Source organism: Cornus florida, unplaced genomic scaffold (genome assembly GCF_030987335.1).
Source record: "Cornus florida cultivar Cherokee Brave unplaced genomic scaffold, ASM3098733v1 CherokeeBrave_3.0.0_Hap2_Chr03, whole genome shotgun sequence".
NCBI lineage: Eukaryota > Viridiplantae > Streptophyta > Magnoliopsida > Cornales > Cornaceae > Cornus > Cornus florida.
This window is the reverse complement of record NW_026775573.1, coordinates 40,387,743-40,405,162: the sequence shown is the minus strand read 5'-3', so window position 1 is coordinate 40,405,162 and position 17,420 is coordinate 40,387,743. Positions and strand designations below refer to the sequence as shown.

The 17,420-nt window shown below is 32.0% G+C and overlaps 1 protein-coding gene across 2 annotated transcripts; it reads left to right on the top strand.

Moving 5' to 3' along the window:
- The first annotated feature begins 1,612 nt into the window (after positions 1-1,612).
- LOC132300340 (aminotransferase ALD1, chloroplastic-like) lies at positions 1,613-8,935 on the top strand. 2 transcript variants are annotated; one of them, XM_059797366.1, is made up of 10 exons: positions 1,613-1,784; positions 1,891-1,937; positions 2,057-2,130; positions 2,608-2,724; positions 5,981-6,043; positions 6,343-6,447; positions 6,764-6,814; positions 7,309-7,629; positions 7,735-7,941; positions 8,471-8,935. In XM_059797366.1, the coding sequence occupies exons 1-10, from the start codon at positions 1,720-1,722 to the stop codon at positions 8,762-8,764; spliced, it is 1,344 nt and encodes a 447-aa protein (XP_059653349.1). In that variant the 5' UTR covers positions 1,613-1,719; the 3' UTR covers positions 8,765-8,935. The 2 variants fall into 2 exon arrangements, with proteins under 2 accessions (XP_059653349.1, XP_059653350.1); XM_059797367.1 differs by lacking the exon at positions 6,764-6,814.
- The last annotated feature ends 8,485 nt before the right edge of the window (positions 8,936-17,420 follow it).

The following is a 17,420-nucleotide window of genomic DNA, read 5'->3' as shown; positions in this document are numbered from 1 at the left end:
TTACATTAAGCTGATTAATTAATTATCAATGCATTATTCCAACTACTAACTAATAATGTATATCGTAATTAAAAACTAGACATCGACCGGTGGTGCCGAAAAATTATTGGGTATATGTCCTGGTAGCATTCAGTAGTTTTGCGCCTGTCCAATAAATATTCACTATTTCTCTTTTTTTAGAGAAGGGTAAACCATATTTAGCCCTCTTGACTTTTACCCTTTTTGTAGTAAACTCTTCTTTACTATTTTTTTTGGTTTGTTCAAAAGACCCCCTCAACTAATCAATTGTCCAATTGGCTGAATTTAACTAAAAGTCTTTTTTTATTATTATTTTCTTAAATCTCGAATAATAATATTTCAACTTATAATTTTTTTATTACAAGGATCATGATACTTTTAATTAAACAAAAGTATTAAAAAAAAATTAAAAAGTAAAATTTATAGTTATAGAGTGCAACTATATGTAAGTTCAAATCTGATATGTTTACTCATCTTATATATTATATGTAATATTATTATATTAATTATATTATATATAATTTTTTATATAATGTGTACATATATACATATATATGTATAAGTATATGAGATAGATATTTGATCAGAAAAGTATATCGACAAAAATGAATTTTAATTACAAATAGTAATTGATTGGCATAAAATAGTAGAATTTTCTCTAATTTTTTTAATTAAAAAAATAGAAAATATATATATATATTACATGATTTAACTATACTAGACATATACTAAGAAATAGAATGTAGTTGGACTCATAACTATGAATTTTACATTCTAATTTTATTGTTTTAATGTTTTTCTCTATTAAAAGTATGAGGATTCATGTAATAGAAAATTTAAGTTCAAATACTATTATTCGAGGAAAAAATTGAAAGAATATTTTAGGAAATTCACACAATTGGGTAAATTTCATAAAATCTCCTTCACTTGGTTAATTTGTTGCGGTATTTTGGTCAAAATTTCAAAAGGCAACCCCTCGGTTAGTCGAGGAGGTCTTTTAGGGATTAAAAAAAAAAGTAGGATTTATTGCAAAACAATAAAAGTCAAGGGGGCTAAATACGTATTACCCTTTGGTTAATAATCACTCCTTAGTTATTTGATGAATGCCCTAAATTATTCAGTACTTTCGGAGTATTTAATAATTTCACAGTGCGAACGGGTTGATCTGACAGGTGTTCTATCCAATGACGGAGTGCATGACCTTCCTATTTGATACTTGAAAAGTTATGAAATACTTAATAATATATTTCTCAATACGAACTAATCGATCTGACATATGCTTCATCTAATGACTTAGTGCATGTATCTCCTGTTTGAAACTTATAAAATTATGAAATACTCGATAATTTCTCAATGCGAATTGATCGATCTGACACGTGCTTCATCTAATGACTAAGTGTATGTCCCTCCTGTTTGAAACTTAAAATATTCTGAAATACTTGATAATTTCTCAGTGCGGATTGATCGATCTGACACGTGCTTCATCCAATAACTGAGAGCATGGCCACCCTATTTGACACTTGAAAAGGTCTACGCATAGGATGATGCATATATGCATCTCATTTATTCAAATATGCAGAATGTCACTAATATATATATATATATCTCAACACTGCGGTAGTATAATAGCTGGTACTCATCCCGCATCAACTTCTATAAACTTCGGAGGACTTAGTCTAGAGAAGGAAATTTAACCCAAAGATGCACAAGGTTTCAGCTAGCAGTGTCATGCCTCATACAATTTTGTTGCAGCCTAGAAGGGCCAGGTATTGCCTTGATTTTAGGAAGTATGAACCAGTTCTTCTTCAAGCTATTGCTTAATTATCTACTTCTTGTCCTTACAATATACTATATATACATCCTTTTCTACAGATTCTTATGCAGTTTGAAAACCCTAGAGGAGGGAAATAGACCAATTGGTACGTGAACAACTGAGCCAATTATTATTATTGTTATTTTATTATTTGTAGTTTTATATATATATATATATATATATATATATATATATTTGGTTTATCAATAGTAAAAATGTGTGCAGTCAGTCGTCGTTGTACAAAGGTAGCCCGGAATATAAACATGGAGAAGCTGCAAAACAACTATTTGTTCCCTGAGGTAAGTGTGGCTTACTGGATATATTCTTGATATTTTCTGTATATAATTATTCCAGTATTTTTTGGAACAATTTTCTATTTTTTGAAAATTAAAAATTATAAAATTGAACAAAAGCTAGTCTGGTTGAACTTTATAAACTAATTTATGAGAAAACTCGGTTAAACCCTAATTTGTAAGGAATAATCACTTTGGATTGGATCAACTCTCTATATTTATTACGGATCTATACCCAATAATTTTTCATGATTGGTGTTTTATTTTTCTGTATATGTTTGAAGAAATCTAAACCCTATATATCCTTTTTTGATTTCGTCTAGTAGTTTGGTTTTAAACCCTAGCTAAATATCCTTTTTTTGATTTGATTCTTGGATCAATCAGTCACTCTTACATTTTCTAGGGTTAACAGTTAGCATGTTTTCGATCTTTATATTGATTGTTTCTTTGTTAGTGTACTGACAGTTGACAATTGATTAACAGATTTCAATACATGAGGATGAACACATTAAGAAATATCCAAATGCAAAAGTTATAAGCCTTGGAATTGGAAATACCACACAGCCTATACCGGACGTTATAACTCTAAGCATGGCTGATGTAAGTGTAGTCTACTCATCATCTTTGATATATTTGTCAATTATTTATATATTTCTTTTCAACCATTGAAATTTATATGGAAAAGAGGAAAAATATTCAACCGTACACCCTAATAGAGTTTGAAATGGCTGGATCAAGTTTAAATATATACTCCGTATATATTTTTGTTTTCCTTGGCAAAAGACTCACAAACTCACGTTTATGTCTGCCAAAGGATCGGACAACCAATTCTATATCCAATTTGTTTAATTAACTTATTATTATATTCGGATCGCAAATAGGTTATCGTAACGAATCTTCTAATCCAAATCCTAATTATTTTGAATTCCAATAAAAATTAAATCCATTAACATGTCTAATTATAAAGGTTATGTGGAGTAGAGTTATTAATATATAAGATGGTGCATCATATAACAATCCAATATATATATATATATATATATATATTTTCAACGGATCAAATCATTATCGAGATCAGACTACCTTTAATTCATAGTCGATGAGGTATCGAATTATGAATTTTTTTCTTCAATTCATATCTGAATAATTGGATAGGAATCGGATTAAAATATTATTCATGAATAGGTCTACTCACATGTACACGAGAGGACTTGAAACCTCAAAATATTATTTTGAAAGTGAGTATATTGAACACTTAGTGGTAAGATCAAATGATATTCGTGTACCCGCTCTATGCTTTATATATAAATAATTGTCTATAATTCAATAAATCCGTTATTTAATTTTATTTATATTTTTTAAAACGAGTGCATTTAAAAAAACAAAAAAAAAAAAAAAAAATGAACTGCATTTAAATGATATATATATATATAATTATTTATTTATTGGGAGGTAGTGATACCTAATATGGAATAGTCTAGTACAGGCAGGTTCGGTGCATTTGTAGTGTATATACCATATCTATAATTAAATCAAATGAGAAGAAAAATAGGTTCCAAAAGAAATTATAAATTGGAGTATTTCTTCACCATGACCAAAAATAGTAATCATGAAATAAGAATTGGAGTCAAATATCATGAACTGCATTCGAGACAATTGTTATGAATTTTTCTTTAAATTAACATGTTTTTAAAATGAGAAATAGTATACAAATCACATCATTGTGTTTCCCTTGTTATAATAAAAAATAATATCAAAATACCTTAAAATAAAATGGTATAAGCTACTTAAATGTGATGGTTCTGGTTGATAAAATTGGTCAAAACAGATATGCAATGTTGACTAAACAATCCTTATGATATCATATATTTCAAACGGTTATGTCCTTGTCTTTTCTTGAAGAAATTCGTGCAGAACAATGGTAAAAAAATGTAAAAAAGCAGAGACTTGTCCTTGCACGACTAGACATTTCATACAACTATACAAGTCTTCCCTTACCCGTTTTCAAACCAAAAAAGTTTAATTAATTAGATTAGCAAACCAAAAATGTTTTTTTTGTTATACTCTTCCTGCAATTTTTATTTGTCAAAATTTTTTTGGAGTACATTTTTTTTTTCTTTTTTTTTATTTTTTATTTTAGGAAGGGTGAGAGAAAAACATCTTTATAGTATACATATAATGTGTATAAGTCCCCTATTCGTTCTAAAAAGTCACTAACATTTAATTTTGGAACAAATGAGGATTTGAATATTGAAAAAAACTAAAGTGTCCTTCTATAACTGAATAAAAAAATAGGTAAAAAAACTAATTAAATGTGAAATAACTAAATTGTCACTCTTTTATATATAATATATAGGGTTGTTGGCAAAAAAACACCTTTATGGTATGCATATAGAGTATATAGCCTCCTATACGTTCTAAACCTTGTTAACATTCAATTTTTGTGCAAACAAAAATCTGAATGTTGAAAAAATTAAAGTATCACTCTACAACTGAATAAAAAATAGGTAAAAATAACTAATTAAATATGACAAGTATGTATATATATATATATAAGGACATTATCGGAAGAGACAATGGTATTTTTATATATTTTAAAAATGCCATGTGCAATACATGAATAAATTTTTAACGAAATAATAACATAAGCCATCTTTTACCACATTTTTTAAAACTAAACATCAAAATAAAGGATAGGGGTGTTATTTTCAAAAATTTAAATATTAGGGTGTTTTTCTCAATTTGCCCTTATAAGGGTATTATAGAAAGAGATAACGGTGTTTTTAAAATTTTATATCTTAACAGTGACTTTAAGCCCCCTTTTTTTGCTTATTTTTCAAACTTTACAGATTTATATACACAATATAAGCTATTTTTTGCTCATTTTTTCAAATTTTACGAAGTTATATACCCAAAATAAACTATAGGGGTGTTATTTGCGAAAAATAAAATAAAAAATTAAAGGTGTTTTTCTCACTTTGCCCTTTCAAGAATATGATACTCCAAACAAATTAATCAGATTGTAAATGGTGAGATACTTCGACCAAATATTCAAAGGTCGTATTAAATTAAATTGATTTCCTTTTTTTCTTTTATAAATTTGTCCGTTGTAGCCCTTTTACCTCAATGGTAATTAATGACTAATTCAAATAATACAAGTTTCTTAAAAAAGGGTAAAGATTTCATTGGCCATAGAAATCCTAAGGTTACAATTAAAAGTGAGTATACTTCTCCCTACTTATAGGGAGCACTTGAACATCACTGTATGTATGTGTGAATATATGGATCCAGATCTCCTTATGTGGTGGAAATCACCGGACCTATCATATGCCTTAAAACATTGATGTCTGAAGGCAAAGTTGACAGTCACTTAAAAATAATTAAGGCAATATTTGCCCATTCTTTTAAATAACATGTTTTGTTTTTGGAATATTAATCAGCCCTTAAAATAAATCAACGTGATGAAAATTAATTGAAAAAAAAATTAAAGAATTTTCGACAAAGAAGAACAATGTGTGATTTATGTATTTATATATATGTTTTGATTCACTAGTGTATTTGCCCAAAACTTAACAATATGTATATAGGAAAAACTCATAAATTATTGTACATTACTTAAGAAATTATCCTAGGATGCAAGTTTCTACTAGAATCACATTCTTTCTCATTTCTTATTCTTCATTTTTTGTATACTATGAATTTCATACCATTCATATTGGTGGAGATAACATGAGGTGGTGGAGTGAGAGAATGAATTGGCCTTAATTAATTTCAAGGAATAAGATAAAAAAATAAAAAATAAAATATATCGAATGAATTTTCGTTTTAAAATGGAATGTCACATGTTGTGTTACAGTTCACACGTGCCCTTTCGACACCTGAAGGATACAAAGGATATGGAGCTGAGCAAGGAAACAAGGTGACATGGTGCATATTTTGTTTTTTCTAAAATGGGATGTCACATGTTGTGTTATAGTTTATTGAACATTAATATGTTTGGAAATTTCGAATCAATGCATTGAAATTATAATTAGAAGATTGTGTGCTTCTAACTATACTTCGATTGAATGGTTTCAAACATAACATCAGACAAATATGCGAGTTTTGTTTTTTTCTCTGTTTTCAGTATATGTTTGCTTTTTTTTCTTTCCAAAAGATGGCCTTCTTTTCACATTTGATGCTATTATTTTATATAGTTAACTTCTATATATATGGCAGACACTAAGAAAAGCAATTGCGGAAACATTTTACGGAGAGTTAGCAGTAAAAGAAACAGAAGTTTTTATATCAGATGGTTCACAGTGTGATATTTCTCGCCTTCAGGTATATATATATTCAATCATTTTTGGGATAAATGGTATTCTATATTTTTTCTTGTTCTTTATCTTATTAATACAAATTAATCTTTAATTTTTCAATCCTCTAAAATGAATGTACTGCAAAGGAGTTTATGAAATGATCTGAATCATCTAATGCAATACAACACTTGTCCTGTGTAGTGAAGGAGTTTAGATCTCATTTTGAGCTCAAATCTTCTAACATCTAATTCTAAGAAACACCCGAATAACTTTTGAATCGAAAAGCGGATTTGCAGCTTATGTTAAAAAGCTCCATATCTAAATTCATTTTATATGTACAGCTGCTTCTAGGCTCCAATGTGTCAATTGCAGTACAGGACCCATCCTTTCCGGTGATGTTCCAAAACTTTTTCTTATTCTTTTTCTTTTTCTTTTTCATATTCTTACTAACATGAATTTTACTTTCTATTTACATGATACAGAGAAATTGTTGCACAAATATATGTATTCTAATAAATTTAGGGATAGCTTCGGGAATTAGTGAGAGTAAAAACTTAGTCATAGACACACTGATAACTATGTGAAACACCTGACAATCGAGTGTCCTACACGTAAAAAATTTCTTTATATTTCTAGAATTCTAAGTGAATGCTGGGAGAGTAGCTCAATATATAGCTATTGTCATTATAATTAATGAAGAATATTTGTACAAGTTTCTAATCAATATTTGGATTTATATGTCAGAAACTACTAACAAATGAAAGTTTCTGTATAGTTTTATAATTTTCATTTCTCTAAAAACTAAAAATTGTTTTTAGGAAATCAGACCTAACATGCCTATAGCTAATATATTTATGATTTAACTAATATGTGTGATATGAAACAGGGTTATATAGATTCAGGTGTCATAGTTGGTCAAGCTGGTGATTTCCAAGATGCAACTGGTAAATATTGGAACATTGAGTATATGAAATGTGGGCCTCAGAATGATTTCTTTCCTGTCTTATCAAAGATTCAAAGAACAGATATTATTTTCTTCTGCTCTCCAAATAACCCAACTGGCCATGCAGCCTCTAGGAAACAATTAGAACAACTTGTGGAATTCGCCATGAAAAATGGATCAATTATTGTATATGACTCTGCATATGCTAGTTACATCACTGATCAAAGTCCTAGATCGATATATGAAATTCCTGGCGCCAAAAAGGTAAATTAATGCTATGAATGTGTATATGTAATTCAAAAAATATTATAGTTCATCAGTTTTAGCTACTGTACTGATTAACACATCAGTATTTATTTTGTAACATAGGTAGCAATTGAAATCTCATCATTCTCTAAAATGGCTGGATTCACCGGAGTCCGTCTCGGTTGGACTGTGGTGCCTGAGGAGCTATTGTTTTCAAATGGGTTCCCCATTATAAATGACTTCAATCGCATCGTGTGCACCTGCTTCAATGGTGCTTCCAACATATCTCAGGCTGGTGGGCTTGCATGCCTTTCCCCAGAAGGTTTCAAGGTACATTATTTTGTTTTCATTATTTTAAAAAAAATTTGGGTACCTAAAGTTGTGTTTGACTGAAAGCAACTTCAACAAAGAATAAATTAGAAATTCTAGTTCTATGCTAAGGTAAAATTTTAAAAGTATATATATTTATGTATATATATATATATATATATATATATATATTGTACAAAATACATTTTAAAAAAAGTTTTTAAAATAAAAAACGTTTTTGAGTGATTCAACAACAATCCCCAGATGGACTTTAACTAACAAGAATTGTATTTGGTTTTTAAACTAATCATTTGCTTCAATCTTATCTTATTTAGAAAAGTTCATTCAAAAGGGCAAGAAGAAATATTTCAAAAACTACACAATGCTAAATATACATGTATAGATATCTATCTATGTATATGAGGAAAAGCAAAATGCTGTGTCATATAAGCTTCACTTCCTAGCTTTTTATTTACTTGATGATGAGTATTTTTGTGAACCTTAGCAATGTGTCTCTAATAAGTTGTGATTTTGCTTCAACAAATTTCAGGCCATGCTCTCTATGGTCGACTACTACAAAGAGAATGCAAAGATATTGATGGACACATTTGGTTCCCTAGGATTACAAGTATATGGGGGTGTAAATGCGCCGTACGTTTGGGTACATTTTCCAGGTTCAAGATCATGGGATGTGTTCAATGAAATCCTTGAAAAAACACACATAATCACAGTTCCGGGGTGTGGGTTTGGCCCTGGCGGCGAAGAGTATATAAGAGTTGCTGCATTTGGTCACAGAGAATGTATCCTGGAAGCCTCAATGAGGCTGAAAAGCCTTTTCTCATAGACAAATGTTTCATTTTCCAGTTTCCTGTGACACCTGCAACTATGTACTAAATAAAATCATGAAGCAAGGTTTGTAATAGGAACCCAATTTTTAAATTTTCACTTGTATAATTAAAGTATCATCATCATGCAATAAAGATTAATTAGGTCACATAAATTTCATGTGAAGCTATAGTTGGGCTCTTTTAGTCATTAGTGCTTGTGGGGGTTCTTTAAAGGTAAATCAATATTATTATATATTAACTAACAGGGATGGTATCTCAGTACAAAAATACAATGGAGCCTCAACCAAAAGAATCCGTCCTGGGCTTGGGCACCTCGGCCCTATTTATAGGCCCAGCTCCTTACACGAGTGAGGAAGTCCCTCGTGACTTCTCTTAGGATAGCCATGATAGCTCTACTGGATATAATAGGGGTAATCTAGTCTTTTTGTCTTAAGGATAGGTACTATTACATTAAATGCCTATCTTTTCGAATGCGGCGGTAGTTGAGATTCATTAATGTAATTAGTAGTGTCCTAGTCGAAGCGCGTGAGTTCCTCGTCCTTTCGTTTGCCAGAGTACCCGATACTCTTAGCAAACACCTGACTCGAGTTGGGGTTGGTAACGTGAGGTGTGCCACGTGACTTCATGGAACAACCAAATGGTTTTATTTTAATGGGCCAGGAGGATCTAGTTGTAAGTTGCAAAGAGGTTCATCTATGGACTTAAGCAGGCTTCACGGAGTTGGAATATCGATTTTGATGAAACAATTAGATCTTTTGGATTTTAGCAAAACGTTGATGAGCCTTGTTTGTACAAGAAGCTATACAACACACTAAAGTCGATAGTTAAAACACATATTCACAGATTATAATTATCAAAATTACCAAGTTAATCTTTGTGTGAGAACTTTAAGGCCAACTGGATGTCATCTTTGTGGAGCCCTAGTTCGAAATAGAGCAATTCATTTTACTTTCAACTTATGTTTTACTAGATATATTTATCACATTTGGAAGTAGAGAAATAATCGTACCTTTCCTCGCATACTCTTATTAAGAGATGCTCCAAAATTTCGTTGGTGACAATGTTTCCAATCGGCTCTTGTCTATCAAATTTCATGACTGTAAAAGCTCCAAAACCATCGTTTTTGCTGTGGAGACTCCCCAGTTAAGATCTTTAATTTAATTATTGATTTATCCAAAAAAGAAAAACAATTTTCCAAAAATTAAAACTATTTAGAATGTAAATTTCAAATTGATTTTTATTTTTCAATTATATGACAACTGAAAATTATTATCAGAAAATTAAATTGGTCTGACTGTCACAATGCAACATTGCTGTTGAAAGCAGTTTTCCAAGAAAAGGTCAATTTTGGAAAATCCAGAGAGAAAAAATAAAAAGCTCTTTTAACATGCATTATACATGGAAGAAGATTCCTACTATTTACACTTTCTGAATTCTGATACATCCATATAGATGCATGTGTCAACACACGCGGACGAGAAAGTCTTGTATTCACTTGATAATATACATACCCACATGTTATCAAGTGAATTTAATTTAATTACTCATATATAAGACTATTCACTAAAGAGTTGTCAAAGTGGGTTGGACTAAAAAACAATAAAATGTGGGTGTATGTTATCAAGTGAATTTAATTTGGTTACTCATATATAAGACTATTCACTAAAGAGTTGACAAAGTGGGTTGGACTAAAAAACAATAAAACGTGGGTTTGACTGAGAATTGTACCCAACAAGTGCTTTGATTTTTTTTGAGTAATTCTTCCATTTTCATATAATCTTGCTCAATTATTAAAATGGGCCTGTTAAATTTTGGTGTTAGGTGCTTAATTTTCTTTATTTTTTTGGGGTTTTTTTTTTTTTTTCTTTTTTTGGTAAATTTTCGGTGGAGATTAAAGGGAAGATATGATGCAAAAGAACAAACTTAATCCGAGAAAACCGTGAAAGAAAGAATAATAAGAAGTATAAGTCATCATTCATCATTTACAAATTTTCATTTTGTCCAAATATAAGAGAAAGAGAAGAGGAAAGATAAGTCGGGTTATTATATAAATTTTAAATTACAATACTATCTTAAATTATAGAAGTTTTATATTAAATATTATTATCTTTTATTAAAAAAAAATTATAAATTTTGATTGGTATAATAGTAAAAATAATTTAAAACTCTTTATTTCTTTCTCTTTTAATGAACACAGTAAATTGTAAATTTATCTCTTCTCTCCCATTCAACCAAACAAAAAAACGAAAAATGTCTCATTCATTCCTTCTTCTCTTTCTTCTACCCAATTTTTTTTCCCCTACTGAACGAAACATAAATAAAGCTTCTAATACGACATTTTCTATTTTTAACAATAAAATAACTTGAGGTCGAAAAGGTTTTTAATGAGGAACTTCTTGGATCTGTATTGATTGACTTCTGTGCATGTGTCTATTTAGTTTTGTGTTTTAAATGTTTGTTAGTATTTATGTATAACTTATAAATCAGGACAAAACTTTTGAATTTTTGTCTTCTGGTTTGAGGTCTGTGTCTTGTAGAAAACATCAGTGATATACATTCCCTAGCACTTTTATTTCCTATTTTAAAAAGTGTGAGCTAATAACTCTTTTATTCTTTTAACATTGTGTGAAAACAATCCTCAAACAAAAATCTGACAGAAAATAATGTTGTAATGTCCATTAGGCCCTTTCACTCTTTCGAAAATGCCCAATGAAGTGTATATACTAATAACTCAGTAAAGGGGTGTTACATTTACATTTAACCCACTTTTAAGAAATTTTCTCTCTCCTTTCTACAATATAATAAAATATGTCTCTATATATTTTTCCTAACGGTGTATTTATCTTCTTTTTTTTTGAGTTGAGAGTTATACATTTTCTAAAACTTAATGCTACGCATAAGTTGGAAAGTTCTAATATATGTTGGTCAAATTGAAATAAAAAAATATATTTATTCTCACAGTTGTCAGATTAATGTAAACTATATCACATGGAATGAAAATCTTAGTTCTTTTTTCTAATTATAACAAAGAAAAAATTATTCCCAATTAAAATTTGTAAGCGAGAATTGAAATTATTATTCTTGGGAATGAATCAAATACATCACGGAGAGTTGGCCATATATAGCCAAATACAATCTGTACAATTAGATAAAGAATAAAGTTTGAATCCCATAAAATATGGGATTTTCCTGACTAAATCAGGATACTAGCTAAATGAGGATTAGTTTCCAACTAATTACAAAGTCCAAGATTTTTCCACTAATTTACAGTTGTCCCGGTTTTCCTATAAATAGAAAAACTGTGACTTTCCAACACTCCCCCTCAAGCTAGTGAATAAATGTTCTCCATTCCCAGCTTGCTAATGAGTTTCTGAAATGCATGTCCGGGCAGTCCTTTCGTTAGAACATCTGCAAGTTGACCTGCTGTTGAGATATATGGAGTGCAAATTAGACCACTATCAAGTTTTTCCTTTATAAAGTGTCGATCCACTTCCACATGTTTCGTTTGATCATGTTTTACTGGATTATGAGCAATGTTGATAGCTGACTTATTGTCACAATATAGCTTCATTGGTCTTTCCCACGTGATTCTGAGATCCTCCTGAATTATCTTGAGCCATAAAAGTTCACAAATTCCTAGTGCCATTGCTCGAAACTCCGTTTCTGCACTAGACCTGGCCACCACTGGTTGTTTTTTACTCCTCCATGTCACTATATTTCCTCCCAGAAACGTGCAATAGCCCGATGTCGATCTTCTATCAACCACTAATCCAGCAAAATCCACATCTGTATATGCCTCTAAGTTCAAGCTCGTCCCTTTCTTGAATAAAATTCCTTTGCCTGGACTAGCTTTTAAGTATTGTAGTATCCGGTATACAGCTTGAAGATGTATTCCTTAGGATTATGCATAAACTGGCTCACCACGCTAACTACATATGCTATGTCAGGCCTAGTATGGGACAAATAAATCAGTCTCCCCACCAGGCGTTGATACATTCCTTTATCCATTGATTCTTCCTTTGTACCCTAACCTAACTTATGATTTGTTTCTATAGACGTTTCGGCTGGTTTGCACCCTGTTTTTCCAGTTTCCTTGAGAAGGTCTAGCACGTACTTTTGTTGTGAGATGAATATTCCTCCCCTTGACCGAGCAACCTCTATGCCCAAGAAATATTTTAGGCCTCCCAAATCCTTTATTTCAAATTCCTCTGCAAGGCGTCTCTTAAGTGATTCTTTTTCTTTTATGTCGTTTCCAGTGACAATGATATCATCCACATATACCAATAAGATGGTTACTCCCCTTGAGTCCGAGTGCTTTACGAATAGTATGTGATCACCTTGACTTTGTTTGTAACCCATTCCTCGCATTGCCTTTGCAAATCTCCCAAACCATGCTCTTGGTGACTGCTCTAATCCATATAATGCTTTCTTGAGCTTACATACTTTCTCCCCTCTAGTGTCAACACCAAACCCTGGGGGCCTCTCTATATAAATTTCTTCTTCAAGATCCCCATGTAGGAAAGCATTTTTTTACGTCGAATTGATGTAAGCTCCAATCCAGGTTGGCTGTTAAAGACAACAATATCCTCACTGTATTCATCTTAGCCACTGGTGCGAATGTTTCTTGATAATCAACTCCATAAGTCTGTGTATAACCTTTTGCAACTAATCTGGCCTTATACCGTTCCAGCGATCCATCTGCCTTGTACTTCACCGAGAACACCCACTTGTATTCAACTGGCTTCTTTCCTTTCGGTAATTCTACTAACTCCCAAGTCTTGTTCTTCTTAAGAGCATCCATTTCCACTTTCATAGCCTGTTTCCACTCTTCCTTCCCTAAAGCCTCAGACAATGTTTGTGGACTGGTTATAGAGTTTAGATGGGTGAGAAAACTTCTATGTGAAGATGACAATTCTTTCAAATGACACAAAATGAGACAAAGGGTGTTGTGTGCAATTTTGAGTGCCTTTCCTTACTGCAATGGGTAGGTGTAGGTCATTTTTTTTTCCAATTATTTCAGAGGATAAATCAAGAGTAGGAAGAACTGGGACATTTGTTATACAAACCTCTATATTTACCCTATTCCTGATAATTGGCTTGGACACTTGGGCCTGCTTCAATTTAGCAGTGGGACCTCTTTTCCTTGAATATTGCCACAATGGTGTAGTGACAACAGGTTCCATCAGATTTTCAAGTTGTCTTGAAGTCTCGGGATCATGTGGTTGTTTTGGTGTTTTAGGTTGAGGCTGCTCGAACAGCGAATCAGGTGACTCAGTAGGTAGCAAATCAGGTGAGGTTATGGGGTGGTTGTTTTAAGCAAGAAGGTCCATGAGAAAACCAAAATCACTAAAATCCTTATCTTCCCTAGTAGAAGTCTCCCCCGAAAGGTAAGGGTGAAATTTTTTTTCATTTTCAACAAAGGTAACATCAATGGAAATGAAGGTTTTACGTGATGGTGGATGATAACATTTGTATCCTTTTTGTGTTGAGGAGTACCCTATGAAGACACACTTGAGTGCTCGAGGATCAAGTTTGCTACGACTCTTGGAATGAATATGAACAAACGCAACACACCCAAATACCAGAGGAGCCAATTGGTTATGAGAGGTAAAATCTAGAAAAAAAATTTGATAACACTTTCCAGGGACTTTTAAAGTCAAGAATTCGGGATGGAGTACGGTTTATCAAGTGAGTGGATATAAGGAAAGCTTCCCCCGATAAATATTTTGGAACTTTTCTTTGGAATAGCAATGCTCGGGTTGTTGATAAGAGATGACTATTTTTCTTTTCTGCCACTCCATTTTGTTGGGGTGTATCAATACAAGATGATTCATGTATAATCCTTTCCTTTTAAAAGTAAGGAGATAAAACTTGATTAAAATATTCTTTTGCATTGTCAGATTTTATTTTTTTTATTTTAACCACAAATTAATTTTTTATCATGTCGTGAAAGATTGGAAAAAGCATACACACATTAGATTTTTGTTTCATAAAAAAAAACCCACATGACACGAGTACAATCGTCAATAAAAGTGATAAACCATCTAGCCCCTGAAATATTTGCGATTCGTAAGGGACCCTAAATATCACTATGAATCGAATAAAAGGGTAATAAAGATCTTTTATTACTCACAGGAAATGGAACATGTTTGTGTTTAGCAAACTCACAAATGTCACAATGAAATTGACTAATATCAACACTCCTAAACAAGGAGGGAAACATGACACTCAAAACACTAAAGGAATGATGCCCATATTGTAAATGGTAGAGCCAAATTTGGTTTTTTATTAATGACTTGGTATCGGACAGCAAAGAAAATGATGAATTGACCTTATTGTTCACAGTTTTATTCGGCAAATCCAGATAGTAAAGGCCACTGCTTTCCTTAGCACACCCAATCGTCCTCCCCGAAACTCGATCTTGAAAAACACATGTAATAGGTAAAAAGATTATATTGCAGTTTAAGTTTTCTGTGAGATGTTGAACAGAGACAAGATTTGTGGTAAGCTTTGGAACATGTAAGACATTTTTTAAAAATCAATGAAGAACTTAGGTGAATATTCCTTGACCTGTTACAGTAGCATAAGAACCATTAGCCACTATGATTTTTTTACTACTAGAACATAGGTTGTATATGGAAAATATGTGGGACAAATGTATCATGTGGTCGGTTGCTCCCGAATCAATGATCCAGGAGCCAAAGTGGTTGTGATCTGAGGCACTAAGGGCATGAAAAGAAGAAAACATACCTGAATGTGCAAATGAACACATACTCGATGGTTTTTCCAGAGAGTTCAGCAAGGATCTAAGCCGTTCTATATCGTCTTTGTTAAATTCATTGCTATTGAAATTTTCTCGATTACTGGAACCATCATCATTAGCTTGTGTCAGATTGGCTTGCCTTTTCCGTTGCTAGTTCATTGATCTTCCACCATTTTGGCCAGAGCCTTGTGGTCTCCCGTGAAGCTTCCAACACTGCTCCTTAACGTGTCCTGGCTTCCTGCAATAGTTGCATACAAGATTTGTCCTATTCCCATTTCTTGGATCTGGATGTCTACTTTCGGTGTTGGCAACGAATGGTTTTTCTGAAGTTGGTTCCTTTCGGTCTGTTGTAGTTAAAGCTGAGCCTTCCAATGGTTGAGTAATAACCATTACTCCTCTTCGACTTTCCTCAGCACGAACGATTGCAATAGTCTCGTTCAGAGACGTTAATTCTTTTTTTCCAAAAATCTGCACTCTTACTTGATCAAATTCGATATTGAGTCCCGCCAGAAAGTCATATGTTCTATCCTTCTCAATAAAATTCTTAAGAATAGTAGCATCCTCACTATCTTTCATTTTGATACATCTATAATAATCCATCTCTTGCCACAAATTCTTTAACAAGTTGGCATATTCAGTGACCGAGAGATTACCTTGTTTAGTGGCTGTGAGTTTAGTCTTGATCTCATAGATTTGCGCCGAATTATTCACCTTGGAGTACGTCTATCGAATTGCCTCCCATATATCTTTGGCCGTGGTCAGAAACATGCAGGTGTCACTTATTTCTGGCACCATTGCACTCCAAAGCCAAGATATGACCATGGAGCCTGTCTCGTCCCAAGCGGCAAATATGGGGTCTTTGGTGTCGGGTCCAGTTCCAAGGAGATGGCTAAGTTTCCCTTTCCCTTTGAGAAAAGTTCGAACAAATTGGGACCATTTCAGATAGTTCTTACCATTCAGTCAATATGCGGCTTGAATGTTCTGCAACCCACCCGTGGCCTGATGGGTAGTTGTCTCCTCGGATTGACCAGTTGTTCCAGAAGAATCTGACATCATTGGTTCGCCTTTTTACAAAAGATTGATTCCCAGGAAGAGAGCCTAAAGCTCTGATACCATGTAAGCGAGAACTGAAATTATTATTCTTAGGAATGAATCAAATACATTACGAAGAGTTGGCCATATATAGCCAAATACAATCTATGCAATCAGAAAAAGAATAAAGTTTGAATCCCATAAAATATGGGATTTTTCTAACTAAATCAGGATACTAGCTAAATGAGGATTAGTTTCCAACTAATTACAAAGTCAAAGATTTTCCCACAAATTTACAGTTGTCCCGGTTTTCCTATAAATAGAAATTGTGACTTTCCAACAAAATTTAATATAGTTATTATTTTTCATTAAAAATTAAATTAAAGATACTTATTGCAATAAACTTTCACAAATATCAATTGCAATAAATTTTCACAAATATATATAATTATTTACATTACAAAAAAATGGATGTTCGAATTTAAAGCAACAATAGTTTTTAGGATAAAGTGCTGAAAACACCTCTATAATATGTTTAGAGTGTGTGTCACACCCTTCATGTGTTAAACAACGTCATTTATTTTTATATCCATTTTCATTATTTCACAAAATATTTATTTTTAAATAATATGTAATATGTGTAAATAAGGGTAATTTTGACAAGCTTTGCCTTAAATATGTCACACGACTTATTTGCACAAATTGAAACTGTAGAGTTATTTTCTTCACATGACTGGTGTGATACTCATTGTAAACATATTATATGGATATTTTCTATTATATAAATACCCATATAAACTATAATTAGAATGAGGTGATTTGTAGTACCATAATTATTAACCTACCGTTGAGATCTT